General features: G+C 28.7%; 1 protein-coding gene across 1 annotated transcript in view; it reads left to right on the forward strand.

The window, feature by feature from the left end:
• Positions 1-19,380, forward strand: part of LOC100168041 (trace amine-associated receptor 1) — a 69,227-nt gene that overhangs the window by 31,338 nt on the left and 18,509 nt on the right. The window contains exons 2-4 of the mRNA XM_001948739.5: positions 10,948-11,188; positions 11,551-11,676; positions 17,901-18,017. Of these exons, the coding sequence (XP_001948774.2) occupies positions 10,967-11,188; positions 11,551-11,676; positions 17,901-18,017 (465 nt within the window). The 5' untranslated portion in view covers positions 10,948-10,966. The remainder of the gene's footprint in view (positions 1-10,947; positions 11,189-11,550; positions 11,677-17,900; positions 18,018-19,380) is intronic.

Consider the following 19,380-nt stretch of genomic DNA (forward strand, 5'->3'; position numbering starts at 1 on the left):
TTCCCGACGGATACGAACCGATATAGGGCGGCGCGTCAAGGTAAGACGCACGCAGTCACCTAAATTTATCTTATTCACAGCCTCGCAGGTTCCTCGTACTATTTTCTAGCACTCCTCTGCGGTCGTTATTTAAAATTTATTGTATATAGTTACACATAATGTAATTTCTATATAATTTTTGTAAAATCCAATAAATTCTCCATCAAATATTAGTAGCAGTGTGATCGTCGTGGACTTTAAAAGCGCCGTAAAAATGTGTCTCTTGAATACATTTTTGAAATATTAAAATATATTGATTTAATCAAATGCATAATTCAATCAACATTTATCAGGTATGAAAAATCACCCTGTTTAAGATTTGTAATTGGTGAACAGAATACCAGTACGGCAGTACGTCTCTTGTAGTAGTAGGATGAGTGTAATTTTTTTTTATATATCTACGTCTATAATATTGTTCGTAACAATAGTGATGAATGTGCCAACATTTGTCGTTTATGTACACCCATATTTCTTATTTATGTTGATTACTACAATGATTATTCTGAAGTTCGATTACGCGTTTATAGTTTGAAAAAATTATTACCAAGAATCGTAAAATAATGGACTCCTTGTTGAAAAATGTTCTAAATTCCTCTTGAAAAATGTTATGTGCACAGATAATATTTTTACCACTTAACTACTTTATTCAGAGATTTATTGTTAGTAAAACTTTTTAACGATTTTAATGAATAATGATTTACAAGTTTCAAATATTTTAAATAACAAACAATTTAAAACGATTAATAATAATTCCATATAAACATTTTTTTTTTTTTTATTATAATGGTATACTATATATTCTTATATAATATACTACGCGGATTTGAAAGAAATATCCTGCCTACTGCTAACGAACAAATTATTACATGTTATTGTATTGAAAAAACAGTACGTATTTGACGGTAAAATATAAATAAAATCAATAATTATATAAACGTTTATAGAACGAAAACAGCAAACATTAAAAAAATATATATATATATATACACTATATATAGTGCGATTTGTTTGTCTGTTTCTTTGTCTACAATTAAACACAATATATTAAGTTGTATTTTAGAACATCAATCCAAATTTTGAGAATATAGTTGTATACATTATTATGTTATAAGGGGGTGGGAGAATGACGGTATATATATAGTAACTACTGTATAGGATCCTGTTGGATTTTAAAACGCTCAGTCCGTCGCGACAGTCGAGTCCGCTTCTTCTGCTCGCCGTCTTCTCCCTAGAGAACGCCGCAGCAGTTTACGAGCTCAATTCCCCCGACGAGCATCGGATTCCCCCGCTCACGCACGTAATCACAGACCACGATTCATTCGTCGTTACACAAAAGGCCCAGAGACGTCACATAAACCGCGCAACTTTACAGCTCACCAAGCGTAACTTCACCCCCTGCCCCCCCTCCCGGAAGCCACCTCGTCACTCGCGAACAAATTGAGTGATTCGGTCCGCAATGACACGCCATCAATGATGAACATATACCAAACACACGATAATAATATATTATATACGCGTAAAATAATATACACGCAATACACATTTACAGACTACATATTTATTAACGTACCAAGACGATCGCGAAGACGTGTAAAATAAGTACAATTGCAAGACCGAGATTGGCCTGTCAAATGTCGTGATTAAGTCGGGAGCGAGCGCAGTAACACAATTTTGGAGAGGTTTTTCGAAATATGTAAAATGTTCATAAATCATTTTAGGTCAGCCCCCCCCCCCAAAAAAAAAAAAATCAACCGATATTTGTAAGGTCGTAGTCAGGGTTTTAAAATTGCATATGACAATTTATTTTCATTTATGTGAAAAAAAAACTTTAAAAAAATTTTGTATTTTGATCTATAAAAGTGAAATCATAAGCTTACAACAAGAGAAAATTATTAAAAATTGGTGTATTATATCGAATAATATTAAAAGATTAATAAATAAATAATAGGAAATAGGAACCCAATTGAGTAAAAGTAAAAAATATTAAATTAACTGATAGTATTAATATAATACCATTTATATAATATACCTTCCTAATTTAGGTATACAAATTTACATAGTAATTCATAAACCTTGGTTGATAAGTCATCATCAATATTTTCTGTGTGTAATCATTAATCATAAATAATCACCAGTAACCAAACACTCTTAAAGAAAAAAATATTTTTCATAATTACATTGAAATATTTTAAGAAGTGTGAAGTTTTCAATTTTGAAATAATTCAAATTCGCTACAAAATAGTGAAAACAGTTTAAAGCGGTAACTATCGTATTGAATGAAACATGACGTGGACATGGTAGGTGATGACCTATAATCGGTCTGCTTGATTTCTATTTTCCGTCAAATTCGGTGGTTGTGACAAGTAGAAATGAAAAACCACTTGTGCACTCTGATATACTCCACGAATGATTCAAATGTCACCACTTGCCGGTGTTGTGCGGAAAATGGAAATTTTTTATATAATATACGTTCACCTTGATATTGACGATTGCATATCAATCTCCCACGATTATTGCAAGCTGTTGTATACAAGATAAACATTTTATACTTGTGCGTGCGTGTGTTTGTGTATCTCGAAAATGAGTACATTATTGTTATTTCGGTAGGTTTCGGTTAGTTACATTTCAACGCGTGAATGGAAAGGGTTTAAAAAAAAGTCACCCACTGCCGTGTTTCATTGCAATCGACGACACTCAATTGTAGTTTAAAACCTTTTCCAGCAACCTTTTCCATATTTTCCTTTTAACCAGTTTTAAATTATTTATTTTAATATATATCGCATTATTATAAACATTTCAACTTTCAATTAACAATGAAAAATCTGATGATGATGACAATAAATTATTTCCAATTACAAATTATCAAAACTCATTATTAGTTTTTACATTAAAAAAACACCAAGATTTTGTTTATAAAAATAATAATCAAAATACTTCTTAAAAATGTATTGACTACTATTAAAAATATAAATAAAATACTTTTACCAACCCCCAAAATAACGATTGCTAATATATGACTAATTAAATATTTTGTTATACGCAGCCGTGTATATAATAGTAATATTATAGTCGACGACGATGAATGTTTAATTTAAAGTAACAAACGAATTTATATTATTTATTGTACTCAACTATAAGGAAATTCAATTCTCACGGCAAAACCCCTTTTATGCTAAACAACAATATTTGTTTACCTTACAACCCATTATTTGCATATGAATGTTTTGCTTGAGTGCATTAATTTATGTTTCAGTTTTATAATTGTATCATGTTTGGAAAAAAATCTATAGTTCAGTCTTAATATTCTGCACTTTATACATTCTATGAATACAATTACGATGAACTTGCATACTGATTTCTACAATTTAATTCTCTCGAATAAGTACAATAATTTCTATTTGCTCGCGTTATGTAACTATCGATTAGATACCAATACCAATGTACCATGCATGTAATATCTGTTTTAGTGGGAATATAATTGAATCAGACACCATATGAAACCTTTCAAACTGTACTTTTGAAATCGACCTAGGTACCTATGACCTGCTATTACATGTTTTAATTAATTCTTTACACAAAATACTAGTATTCTTTTCGTAAAATACAATCCATGAATGATTTTCTGAAAGTTAGCTATTGACGAGAATAACACATATAAATGCATATTATACAGAAATATGTATGTATAAATAAGTATATAATATATATACCATTTTTGGCTGACAGAATGCTTTGCGGCTACAATAAATGGAAAGAGAACGAGAAAAACCTCAGTATTTTACGAGATCGAATAAAAACGGATTACACTCGGGGCTTGGGTGAAAAGCAGAGATTGTCTGCATGTCCCTTGTGTAGTCGGGGGACCTCGGGGGTAAATTTATTTGGCGTCCCAGCCAAGGTGAGGGGCGATTTGTTATTTTTCGTCGAGTTACTAATACAACTTTCTAACGCGCGCGACCGGAGCTCGGGAACTGTATTATGTATAGAAATATTTTTTTTTGGCTGCAATTCGGGCCGGAAAAAAAAGAAAAACGAGAGAAAAGGGAAAATAAGAAGAAAAATCAGACAACCGGATAGGGTTTTATGTTGACAGGGTGAAACATGGCTTTCTACACACCCTTCAGACCGTACAATTTTGTTTGACTTTTGGTACCCACCCGGTGGTGAATAAATACTATTCGGTTCATCATTAATATAATAATCATAAATTAAAAGTCAACTAAAATATATTTGATGAATTAATAATGTAATATAAAAATAATCTCTAACGCACATGTAACGTTTTGAGTATTAGGTATATAGACAATAGACCTTAGAGAAGTATATATAGATAAGAAACAATTATCGATATGTAAATTGCATTTAGATATTTAAAAATAAATGTGATAATTATTTTAAACTGATAATAAATAATAACTATTGTTGTTGAAGTATTTGGTATGACGAAAAAAAAATTAAAGTTACAAGTACTTAATATCTGCTATTAATTGTATTTATAATATTCAATTTATGAACAATTATCCTGAGCAAATTTGATATTGAAAATATAAAACATTTGAACATTGTTATAAAATGTAAAACTAAATTTGTATGAGCTAGTTAAATTCATAAAAAAACAAAACTGTATGTTCATCAACAATATAGTCTCAAAATGTTAATAGAGCAATTTATTATTAGTGATGTATAATTATAGAGTTATTTTCTTTTTAGAAAATGTATGACAATGATAGTGCTCTATGCGTTTCATCTAGGAGGGTTTTCGAACGATCCTAATTTTGACACAAATTATACTAGATGTAATACTACCTATAATAGATTAGCGTTTATTGTAATTCAAATTTTGTTTTTTAACAATATTAGATAACATTGCAATTAAATTGTTATGCAAGTAAATTAAATAGATATAATTACGGTCGATTTTTCAATTGATCATATTGTGCGTAGACGCGTAGTTGTAATTTGTTTATATGCAATATATAATTATAAATATTATAAATAATAATCGTAGGACTTACTAGTATTTTTAAAACCGTACTCTGTAATAGTGTAAATATTTTGCATATAAATATATAATAGTATGCATATTTATAACTTATAACTGGCACTTATATGATTTATAATATACGATACACTTATATTATGCTCAGCAGAAGGCGCTAGTGAGGGTATAACAATTAATACCCAATTTATAAGTTTTTTAAATTGTTTTAGTTTATTAGGTATTTGATATTGTTGTGGGGAATTATAATGGTATTATAATGGTATTATAATGATATTATAACTTTATGTGTGAAAAATAACTACCTGCAATGACAACTTTCAACGTATATATATATAATATAATATATCAATAATTTGGCAAATCGTAGAAAAAGAAAACGGGATACCCTATGCGCAAAACAATTGACAATTTTTAGTAGCACTTAAAAGAAGGGTTACGGTTAATTAGATTATTTTATAAAGCGTTCTTTGGAAATGGCATTTGTCCAAAAATAAATATAAAGTGTTATCGATCGGCTAAATGTGGTGGAAGTTATTACTCTATAAAAACCCATTAAGATAAAAACTTTTGACAAGAATGCGTATTATTGAAAGGTGTTAATTATAATACGATCGGAATCTATAACAATAAGTCAATATTGAGATCTGTATTTAATTTATGTTTGTTGATGTGATATTATTTTTATTCATAAATAATATTTTATTACCTTCGAAAAAACATCTTTCACCAGTCTAGATTTATTTTTAATTATTGCTGCAATTTAGTCACCCGAGTATACTGGTTGAAATCTCTCATGGGCGTTTTGTACTTATTGCATTTATTATATTTTATCCTTAAACGTAGTCATAAATATAATATATATCACCTTATTAACTTTTAGTTACATAATTATTAGTGATTAGTGATTACCTATGTAAATAGGACTGCATACGAACTGAATCATAATAAAACCTTTTAGAACACGAATTTAGTCCGGATAGTCTTAATGGTAGGATACAAATTATGTCCCTTGAAATTTAAAATATAATACTGATTGAATCTTTACTAAGTCTGTCGAAATTAAAAACAAACCATATTACCTACTTGACATTTTTACAGACTAAGGACTCTTTGTAATAAAAAATTCTACAGGTATGGTTAAAAATATTTATTTTTTAAATTTTGATTCATGTGTCTAATATGTACCTATATTATATTTAATAGAGAAAATTATAATGACTATAGTGATTCATATTATAATAACTCTACATACATGTACAATGTACATTATATACATTAGTTGTATAAAATGCATCAACTGTTTTATGAAATCAAACGTAACAATTTCCCAATTTTTCCATATTATCTATAAAAAAAATGACATCATTATATTATTGCATTTTACACATAATATACCCTCCGCCTACTCGTAAAACGATAATTTTTTTTCTAGTTTACTCTTTCTCTCCATTTCCTAAGACTACCTCTCACACCGAAATAACGCGTGTCCTACTAGTGCGATGACATTTTTATTGAGCGCCGACCGTCGTAAATACGATTCGGTGAATATAACCGGGTTACATCGGGAGAAAAAGAGTATATAATACGGACAAACCCTAGGAGTTATAATAAAAGTCCGAAAAGAGGAGGGTCTTCTTGAAATATAATGGTGCAATGTAGTATGTATTTCTGTAGGGTTAATGTGACTTTCTCCTAGGTCACAAATCATTGTTACAAGCCTGGAGAAAAAAAAACTGTGGATTTGTCGTGCTTAAGATATTAGTATACATTATTGTTATTTTTTTTCGAGGGAATTATAAATATATCTTTTAATTGGGTATCAATCGCAATGCATGTGGTGTAATCACATTCATTTAAAAAAATGATCTTGACAATTATTATCAGGTAAAATGCTCTCCTCCGAATCAGCTTTTGATCATTGGTTTTAAGTTAAAATAGATAACCTATGTAGTTTAATCCTATAGTATACCGAAAGACTGCAATAACCCATCAACAAAATAAAAATAGTTTATAAATATTTGATTTCCAATATTTCTAATTGCACCGTAAATCACGAGAACAGTTAATTAAATGTATTGTTCCTTTAAATAGATTTCCTATGAATATAGCTTGTGTGGAAGACTAAATTTTATATAATCTTATTAACTATACAGGTTTCATAAAGAATTTGCTTGTTTAATTTGCCTGCAGAAGATTACGGCCAAGAAATTTAAAAAAAAATTTATTTTTGTAACGAGAAAGTAATGAGTTGCTTTTCTATATGAAAAGTAAAGTAATTTCATTACAATTTTATTTGAGTAACGATTAAAGTAACTTAATTACATTTATCTCTTAGTAACGAGTAAAGTAACTTAATTACTTTTTAAAAGTAACTTACCCAACACTGCAGTAATGTACCATAATAATATTATGCATTATATCAGAAACTTAATTTTATTATTAACAATTCAATTTTAAAATTGATTTATAACTCAAACATAACAATAATTATGTATATAACATGATATATTTTTTTATAAATACAATTTATTTTAAAAAAAAATGGTACTAATGATTTTTATTGACTTTCATTGAACTCTTTTTTTGGTGCTTAATACTATTAAAATTAAATCTTCTTATACATAATGTTATTGTTTAGAATTTATATTAGGTAAATATTTTATCTTATAAAATATGAACTTTCCGAAAAAACATGAAACGTCTAATTTATTTAATGACTGTTAAAAAAATTAATATTATTTAGGTAGGTACCTATCTAAGTGCTAGAATAAATTGATTATTCAAGATAAATTGTAATTACTTGTACTTTATTTCTTTTAATCTAAAACAAAACTGTAGACGACTAGACGAGTCACTGAAATGAATGTTGATAAACTACAATACGAAGTAGGATAGCCATGAATATCTATCATGAAACAAATTGATATAAAATGAAAAACTTAAGTTCGTTTAAACAAACTTACATTACATTGTAATGTTTAAACTTTCGCGACAAACTGTTATTCTGTATTATTATTATCCGAGCAAACAGAAACGTAACCTGCGCCCTGCAGCACGTGCATATGTTTTATATGTTCTCATTTCAGACTACATAAGTATATAAATGTATAATGTACTGTGTAGTTCAAAGGAAACAAAATAATTTAAAAGTAACAATTTACCTATGGAAACGTCGACTGCACTATCATGCACGAGTGCACTCGATTTATATTAATCCAAAACGAATATAGTAGGTACCATTATCGTGGTATTTTAGAATAAATAACAAAAATAAATAGATTCAAATGTTGTCATTTCTAATAATTGCCTTAAAACGCCATAAACATAGTCCGAAATCCTAATGGACAAGAAATAAAACTCAAATGTCGGGAAATTAATAAATTACGTTTTTCATTGTAATATTTTTATTTATTATCAATACAACTATTACTACCGTTTGTCAATATATTTTCTTACTTTAATCTACTCTCTTATTAACGTAGAAATTATTTCATGACAGTTTGAACACCCCAATTTAATAAAAGGTTTCTCATAAATATTTCACGCAGTAAACGAAAAAATTACAAAATATATAAATACAAATTTTGATATAGCAATTTATGGTTCAAATTTGGTCAAAATTAGATATTTAAACAAAGAATAACGATTTTAGCTATTTTTTAAAATTTTAAAATATGAATCGTGGTAACTTAAAATTTTGAGCGTACTTTTACCTTGGTATATTATTATATTTTTACACTCAATGATATTCTCAAACTCAATGTTTTCGTCAAAAATTAATTCAACCAACCTTCCGTATTAGTTTGTTACTAATATAAGAATAAATTAATTTAGTAGCAATATTATATAGGTACCATAAAATATACTTACTAGATAGACTAATGCTCAGAATTGTAGTTTTTCACATACAATTGGTATTAAAAAAATGAATTGGTAATTCGTATTAAATTTGTAAGTTTTATGAGAAATTGATAACTATAATATAATTTAAGCTTTTTTTGTATATCTTTAAATTTTAACTTTTAAGTATATAATATAGTACTACCTATATACCCAAACATAACAATTCAAATAATGTTTTTTAATGTATTGGTTTGGAATGTTTTTAAAAATAACTTTTTATGGTTAAAAAGTTCTTAAAACATTTTATGTACCTTTGGTATGCTTTTGATGGGAAGTTTGATGTGAATAATACTTAAGTTAATAATATGTTAAAAGTTAAAATTATAAACGAAAAACCATTATTTAAAAAAAAAAGACAAACAAAAAATTATAACTAGAAATTTGTAATATTCTATACTCGAACTTTTAAGTTTAATATGATTCCAAACTAATTTAAGTGGCTAACCCATAGTATGTGGATAAAATTGTCCCTATTTTCTGTTCATTCCGCTCATCATCTCTGTTTAAATATTTATTTATAATTATAATAATAATAACTGAAAGTAAATTGATTATAATAGGTAGGTATGTATTATAATATTATAACTAAAATTCGATTGTCGTATTCACATGGTTATTAATAAATCGCATACATTGTTAGGTTTTATCAATCGTAGTTGTGCTGACTTTATTTGCTCTAAAATCGATTTACTGTTCGTTAGTACTACCCATCTGTGAATACGGTTCTGTTATATGGTCTCCCTACCAGTTTGGTAGAAAAACAAAATTGGAAAAAGTACAACAAAAATTCTTATGCTTCATCTCAATTAAATGCTCCATACCTAGAGAACCTCACACTATTTATAATCCATTGCTATATCTATACTAAACCTTCAGATGTTGGACCATAGACGTATAAGTCTTGAGTATTATACGTTTCCTATATAAGCGCTTTTAGCTGGTAATGTTGATTGTCCAGATTTTTTAAGGCGTTTAACCTTCTATACACCCACTTTTAACACACTATCGACAAACACTTTTCATTTAAGCCTACAAGTCACCAACTATGCAAATAACACTCTTTACAATAGAGTAATGCAAAGCGTTAATAAATTAAAAATTGATATTATGTTCAGCTCACCAAATTAAATTTGAACGAGTATAAATTTTATACTCGTTCAAATTTTATTGTAATTCTTTAATTCTTAACTCATAATTACGCTATGTTATATTATAATATAATTATTGTCATTGTTTACTATTACTACTAGTAATACTATTATTATTATTATCATTATTACTATTATTATCTTTACTTTGTTCTATATTATATCATAATGGAAGTAATTATTATGTTGTTTATTACAACAGGGCCCTGCCCGTTTAGTACCAAATAAATAAATAAATAAATAAATATTACTATGTAATCAATACAAAAAATGTAATAAACAAGAAAATTAATTATAATAATTTCTTATTTTCGCCTTCTATAGTTCTGTCAAAGGTATGAAGTTGAAAAACCACCTATATCACGCATTCTTGAATATTTAAAGAAGTTCTACCGCGTAATTATTTTATGATGATAAAAAGGCATCTAATAATAAACAAAAATAAACAAGTGCCACGAACATTATTAAAAATAAATTATAAAAGCATTATTATATTCCTTTTGCAAAAAGCTTAAAACTTGAAACTGTCTGGCCCGGATGGTGCGTATGCATGCGCGGAAATTATTAAAGTTTTAGATGAAGATAACATGTTATAGAACCTATAAGATCTAAATTTAAAGAGTATCTACTTAAAATTTATTTTCGTTACACAGCGAAAAAACGGAAATCGAGAAATCTAACAATTTTTTTTTTAAATTAATCGTTGATTATAGGTTCGTCATATTTCAAATAATTTGAGTCGTATTATTGGTCTTGGAGGTTTTTTTTTTTTTAAGGAATAAACAATAACTATTAATTATTGTATATTATATGCATGCAATATTCAATTTATCAGCATGTGAATTTTTTTTTCAGAATAAAACCATGTAAGAAAATGAGGGCTGGCAGGTCAACAGTGCTAACAGCTCCACTTTTGTACAATAGCAGTTGCTGGCATCCGCGTATCTACACCAACGGTCTATTATTTCGCATTACTGTATCGGGTATTACAGAGAGTGCATTCGTCTCGTTGCTCACGGTGGCCATACTCGTCGCTAATCTTATGGTAATAGTCACCATCAACAGCGAAAGATATACGAAGTTTATACACCCACAGGTAAACATTTCTATTCGTTTTTATGCACAATATCATTCTATTACATCTCTTCTAATTGGTTTACAACTGTATCTTATTATACATATTTTCTATTTGTTGTTCATTATTAACTGTTGCTGTTATTTTAATAATTGTCATATCTTTTTGTATGCTCATATTTCGTATACTTAAATTTTTCTTGCAATGTAACCATTTGGATTACCATCCCATACTCTCAATAAATAATAACAAATAATATAATAATACACGTATTATATAGTCTATACATAATAATACAATGTACCTAGGTACCTACCTTGTATTGCACGGGTTCAAATAAATAATTTAGTTACCTAAAGCACTTTGTTTCCGTTAATTTTCAGCCTCGGTACTTGGTGACATCGCTCGCTTGCAATGACTTGGCCATTGGACTGCTAGTTACACCGTTAGCTGCTTTTTCGGCTCTAGTCCATTGTTGGCCATACTCGGAAATCGTATGTCAAATTCAAGTAAGCCAATAATTCGTATATTGTTCAATATAATATGTGTTTAAATAATTTTATTTTACATGATATATGAATATTATCATACAACTAATAAATAAAATAAATTTTAAATTATATTTCACATTGACTATTATTTAATTTTTTTGATTTTAAAAACGTAGGTACGTATATATATATTTTATAATTAATAAATTTGTATTTTTCACATAATCACAGGTAATGAAATTATAATACTAACAGATATTGGGAAAAAAAATATGGTATCTTACGTAAAGATCTTATCAATGTCATATTTGCAGGACCTAAATCGATTACTATTTCATGAAACTAAAATTATTCATAATATAGAAAATGATTGTATTGTTACTTTCTTGTAGTTTTCTGTTAAAAACACAGTACTTAAATAGTAATATCTCATAATCAAATATAAACCATCAATATTTAGTTTAATAACTCGAGTGAAATATAGAAGAAAGTTAATAGATATATATTTGACAACGTCTGTAGTCCCATACTTGTAACTTTTTTTATAAATACTCGACTAGTTTATTCTCAACATATGCTTTGATAGCAAAGATCATGTCGAAAAAGTGTATAAGTACACTAAATATATCAGAATATATAACATCAATTTGTTTCCTTAACCTTGATACTTTTTTAAGTTTTATTTTGAAAAAAAGCTCTTTTTTTAGTATGTTTTATATGTTTTTCGTAAAATTCCTCAATCCGTTAAATAACGGGATCGACCAACTAAAAAGGGCGTCAAACTTTCCCAAAAGTAACGGTACAACAATTCCAAACAACGCTGGTTATGACTTATGACGAACAATCGTAGACTAAATTAAATATTTAAATGTAAATATTAAAATACCTATCATATGGGTATATGATATCAGAATGGTAAATACTTCACGTTGAATTTCATTCGCACGACTTATGTAAGTACCAAAATTATAAGACAAATACTTACACAAATTACCTCTTGATGACTCACAATGGGAGACCCACGATATCGACAAGAGAAACTGTCAACAAAATCGATATAGGAGATAAAATCATAATACAATTTTTAATCCCACAACAACACCACAAAAAGTATTATAATATCCAATAGGCAACGCGTGTTATACGCATCGAGATTACAATCAATATTATACGTTGCGCATCATTGATAGTTTTAATATTAATAAAGAACTCAACACATCGCGTATATCAGACTTTTTTTTGTTTTTTTGTTTTTCTCGATTATTGGTTAGTCGTTATACTTATTTAATATTATAGTATATTCAATGATAATGAAATTTAGAGGATAGCGAAAACCACTATATAATAATAGGACCCGCGGGTGATATTACTTTAAAACGTAACGATTGAACATGTTATTTTACTTTTAAGATCCATTTATTTATATCGAATAGAATGATCTTATTCTTATTTAATATATATACACAGTTCAAGAGAATAGTTTGAACTCTCTCTCTCCTTTTTCCCCTGGATCGCCCCCTCTATATACATTCGTCTATATAAAATATATATATTTTATATAATAATATAAAGTAAAACTATTTCCAATAGCGGTGCCGTGCAGCTTTCCTAAATCCACAACACCCCTTATTGTGCAGGCGAATAGACGGTACCTAATGCTATCCAAATGACTATAATATACCGGAATATACCCGGCACTGAGCCGTTACGCGTAGTCCCAAGGAAATTATTAAGACACTTTTCAGCGCGGTATTATATTTCCCACGAGATGTACAGACGAAACCGTTCGAACGGTACATCGCGATCGCGTTATCGAAATCCTCTTATGATCCCATTACTGGGCGACGATGGGTGGGCGGACAGAGTTTTCCAATGGACGACCGCCGCGGTGTATATTATATTATTACTATTATTATTATTATTATTATTATTATTACCATTATACGTCGTGGTATAATATGCGCGGCGCGGTCCGTCGAGTATAATAAAAGAAGTGAAAAGATCGAAATAATTTCGTTATGACGAATCGACATCATGAAAGCTGCTATACTGCAGAGGTGGTGAAAATGATCGGCTGCAAAAATCTATACAAACGCAACAAAGCGATGATGTGTTCGAAATCAACGAACGATGACTTATTTATAAAATTATATGTCGATATATACATATATATGTATAATATGTATACATATGACAATGAATAATGATGATAATTAGGAACTGAAGAGAATGATGGACGCATAATAATGAAGTCGCCTATTTTGTCTAGCAATTTAAATTATATTACATTATCCTAGCGTTTTATAACAATGCCTATTGCCTAGTAAATGCAGGATATTATACTACTATTTATAGAAATGAGAATATTGATTACCTAGGTTATGGCTAGGGCTCTATGGCTCTTTAAGCAACGTGATATTATATTATAAGGAAACAAATAGTTTTTATACAACTAAATTAATTATCATTAAAATACATTTTCAATTGGATAAATACTTATATGGCATTATTTCGAGTTCCATATTATATCTTATTACTATAGCACGACAAACACATTTATTACCTACCTAGTCTTACATAAGCATTTTGCAACTACATTTTTTAAATTCCTACAGTAGTAAATACGTATACGTTGTATACAGTATACTATATTATTACTACATATAATCAGAGTCCTGTACTACTGTGGTACTATACTTTCCGGAAAAGTCATCTTCTTGTGCTGCACCTGTTCTAAAATTAATTTAAGTTGAAAACAAATTACACTATACGTGAAAGTCGTATTATGATATAGGTAAGTAAATTGTTAATTAATATTATTGGTACCTGCGTGTAAGCATATTATGCTGCCGTTTGAGCAGGGCGAGCCTGCAGCCAAGCTCTCCAGACTAGCTATCTCATCAAAGAATAAAGATTATAATAATAGTTTAGAAATTTCTATAAGAATCGTTTATAAAACTGACTATATAACATTGCAAAGGACCGTACAGTTCAGAGTGTTTAGACAATTTACATAATTTCTGTGCAATCGGTTTACAATCATAATAATATTTCTAATTAACTATACGGCATTGTGATGTAATAAACTATACTCAAGATGTTATAGTCATTGGCCAACAACTTGGCCAACATCAAGACACTTTAGATATTTCCTAGAAAATGTAGTTATTTCTTGAATTATCATTAATCATCATCGCCATTACAACATATATACCTATTGTATATATTATATATATATATACTTACCAGTTACCATAACTATACGTATGCTGGCTACGTGTAGCCTTGTAGGTTTATATGCAGAAGACATGATATGTAGCCATGCGTAGGTATCAGACGCAGTGATGCAACTATATGGAGGTGCTAAGGGCCAAGGGGTGAATTACGTTTTAATTTCAAATGTCTATAGACTACAGTTTTAACGATGTTATTTTATTTCTTAAGGATTAATTATCAGTTAGTTTATTTCACGTTACCTAATACCTTTTACCAATTTGAAATTTTAGAAAAATACTATAATTTTATATTCTATGATTTGAGGACAATTCTAATATGAAGCGTTTAGGAAAAAAATCGTTTGAAAAAACAATACAGATAACATAAAAAAAATTATAAGAAAACAAGAATTTCCCAACTTGTATTAATGAATACTGCAGGTTACGTCAACCATATTTATCTCTGTTAGTTTTGCGACTTATGCAAGCGAAATTTTTCCTCTATGAGAAGATTAAAACATTGGCTGAGATGCAGTATGGCACAGCACTACAGCAGCTACTAATTTACTAACTTTACTCAAGTGTTATGGATATTGAGAGAGATCTAGCTGATGAAATTTTCCCGGAAAAATTCTACTGAACACATTCGCTACCAAGGATAGAAAATGTTGTTGAACACTAGAATATTATAAATGGATACAATAATTAAAAATTTAATTTTTAAAATTTTTTTTCTTCTAATAATGGCCCCCCTGAGATGTGAACTCTATAATTGCGCCACCGATCTCGTGGAGACGGGAGCCGCGCCGTTACTGTTTTCGAATTCAATTTCCATCAAACACTAGCAGGTGTACAGATAGGTAGTTACGTCGTCGGCCGGACCTACACACAAAGCATTATATTATTATATAGAGATGGATACTTAAGTCTATCAATTTACCAGGCGGACCGTGATCGGAATGGAAAACCGCGCGGGCGTGCAGACTTGGCCGGTGACGGTGACGACGACGACGACGACGACGTGAGAAATACATGTCCGAACAATAGCTGTTTAACATTCGCAGCGCGTTGTCCGGACGAAACTAACACTAACGATAGTAATACAATGTACATAGGTACAATTGATTCTCCGGAAAGTTTAAAAAAGAAACGGTTTTCATTTTATTTCTATTCGCCTAACCTTATCCACCGCGTTATTTCGGCGCCTCGCGTGTTCCGTTTAGCAGTTAATCGGGTAATCGCTCTTGTAGGCCGTCCTTTTAAAATTCAACACCGGTCGGGGAGTAGATTGCTTTTGAGTATTCACGGCTTTGACATGATTCATCGAGACCGTGCCGCCGCCGCCGCGTCCAGTCCGGCGAGGCGTCCTATATCTAGGTATATACTCGCGCAGACTTCCATCATATTATTTGCGCGTGGGCACCTATATACCCCTGTATATATTGTATGTACATGTAATTTATATAAACCGTTTTCTAATGTATCATTTTGACGAGCCGTCGCTAGCGCGTTTAAGGCGTACCTATAACTGCTATCTTCAAAAAAATACAATTTTTAAAACTCATCTCGAAATATAATATTATTATATAGATAATAACAACACGATAAATAATAAATTACGCGCTCGTTCCACCGTGCTTATTTCAGACGATTTAAAGACGATGTATTATTTTTTGTACATTAATTGACAATTTTTGTATAATAAAATCATAATATGAGAGGTAATTCGGTTTCACAAAGACTCATATAATCCACTCAAAGTTGGGTCGTATCTAAAAGTTGTTACACTACGGTATTTTATAAGTAATAAGTATCGTAAAAGCCAAAATATATTATTAAACTTTTAAGCATACGAACTAAGTTAACCACCTTGTCAAGCATATATATTTCTTAATTGATAATAAACATCAAAACAAACAACTTTATTATTTAATGACTAATTTTGATATTAATTAAAACGCTAAGAATTACATACATACTTAAAATAGTCGGATACCTACTTGCAGTATATTATATCGAATTTATTAAAAATGTTTCATTTGTATTTTTATACGTATTTTAGCTGTATCTTAAATCTAGCCAAGCATTGAGCAAAAAAATGTACCTATATTGCAATCTTTAGATCTATTATATGAAAATATAGAAACTTAAAACTTAGTAAATAGTGTTTAGTTGTATTAGTATAAAAACATTTCGATTCGTTTTAAAAATGATAAGCATGTCCTTCCCAATTTCCCAATTTTTTTACAATACAGCCTTATTTATTTTTAATTAAAATTTTGTTTTGATGTACCTACTCAGCAGCCTTGTATTATTATAAGTTGTACTATAATGAGCATTTTTTAAGTATAGTTATTCATTATTTTTATTTTAAATTAAATGCACTACCTATTGAGTGAAAGTCTGTATAGTTTTCAATCAAGTGCGACATAATAATAATTCTACTCAAATTTATTTCAATGAGATAATTCAACGTATAACTAGATACTTGAAAATTCGGATATTTTGACAGTGTTGTTAAAAAAATATATAAAAATGTGCCAAAAAAAAGTAATCAATGACACTGTGATAGTTATTACGTAGGTATATATTATTAAAATGTAAAATATAAAGAATATTGTGTTTTTAAATATCTACACGTATATGACGAAACATTATTTTAAAATTGCCAATATAAGCACTTAAAAAAGGTGTAAATAATAAAAGAATACAAAAATAAAGTATACCCTTATAAACTATTAAAACTAAAATGTTAACCCTTCACTGGTAGGTATGTTTTAAAAACATGCGATGTAATGCTGTTCCAGAGAACGTGCGTTCTTGGCAAAATAATCTTTTTTGTACTACTTATAAAATATTATATAAGTATCTGATTTTTTATTTTAGCACCATATTTTTGTCGTCGATTATATGACCTACATTATCGAGAAATAAATTAATCATACTATAATTAATTATACTTAACAAATTAAACAAAAATTATTTTTATAATAATAGGTACATTTTATTTCATTTTTATTTTTTTAGGCTCTTTTAAGGGCAGCATTGCCGCAACAGAATGCTATGATATTAGTGTTCATGGCAGTCGACAGATACACATGTATGTTGCACCCAGATAAATATCACAAACATTCGAGTAAAAAGGTAAGTTATAAATTATTTATCATTAAATAGACAGAAAATATTGTATAAGTATAGATATTTGATGCTGTTTATGGTATTTGATAAGGGTATAATTTTAACAAAATATTATAAAAATTTGAAATTTAACCGCAGCTAAGATACATTTAAAGTACATTATCAAAATAATATACTGGTTGAATACAATAATCATTATTGTGAGTAGGTATATGTACCTAGGTATATATTGAGTATATAAGTTCCCGCAATAGATACCTCCTAATGTTGTGTTAAACAACGAACAAATATAAAAGTTACTTTTTTAATGGCTATTAGGAACTTAATCTTATATTTCAAAAATATTATATTAATAAATATTATTGTTAAATCATACAAAAATAATAAGCCTTATAGTTGTTATACATAACGATGGGAGCTCGTTAAATTTTACCGGTGATTTCTTAGTATTTTTATTTTTACTGTTCATAAAATCGATTCACCCCTTGTTACAATAAATTGTTTTCATGCGCGTAATATCATTATTTATATTTTATTTGGTTCACTAGACAAGTACGTCTTAGATAAACTAAGATAATATCCGAACGTGTTAATATTCTCGACTCTAACGCTTTCAATTTTTTAAATATAATACACTACACTGTTATGTGTAGTATTTGCATTATATTGTGTAAGAACAAAGTTATACCTTAAAAAAAATTACCATAATTTTTTATGGTGAAATTCTCATCACTATTATAATATAGTAATACACCTGTACAATATTATTATACTATATTATAAATATACTTAAAGTAACAGCATCTTTTAGAATTTTGTTTTGAAAATTTAATTACTTATCAGTTTGTTTATTAATAAAATGTTTTTCTACAAAAATTAAATAATTCATGTTCCGAAAATGTAAAACTATCTCTATGTAGGAGGAACACTAGGAACCACTATAATATACTTATGATATTAATATAAAGCTTTAAGCTACACATAATTTTGAAATCACAGACTTTTACGGTTACTTACAGGCGTAGCAATACGGATAGATTTTTGAACGCTCAAAATTATTTCGTTCGTGTTACTCCCTAATAAATTATCATCTGTAAGGCGTGGTCTTCGTTCTTCTCAAAAAATCTGTAGTAAAAAAATAGTAATAAAATACAAATTTCGTTGTAGTATAATACTATATATTATGTATTTATATTATATATATATATTAGTAAAAACATTGTGCCTATGTATTTTTAATATTTTTCAACTGCTATTGTAACAATATATCAGGAGCCTTGCATTAATTGTACACGTTTTTTTACCCAACAAAAAATTTTAAAGAAAAAAAACTAAAAAAATTTAAAACTTACAATGTCCATAAACAGCT

This window comes from Acyrthosiphon pisum, chromosome A1 (genome assembly GCF_005508785.2).
Source record: "Acyrthosiphon pisum isolate AL4f chromosome A1, pea_aphid_22Mar2018_4r6ur, whole genome shotgun sequence".
NCBI lineage: Eukaryota > Metazoa > Arthropoda > Insecta > Hemiptera > Aphididae > Acyrthosiphon > Acyrthosiphon pisum.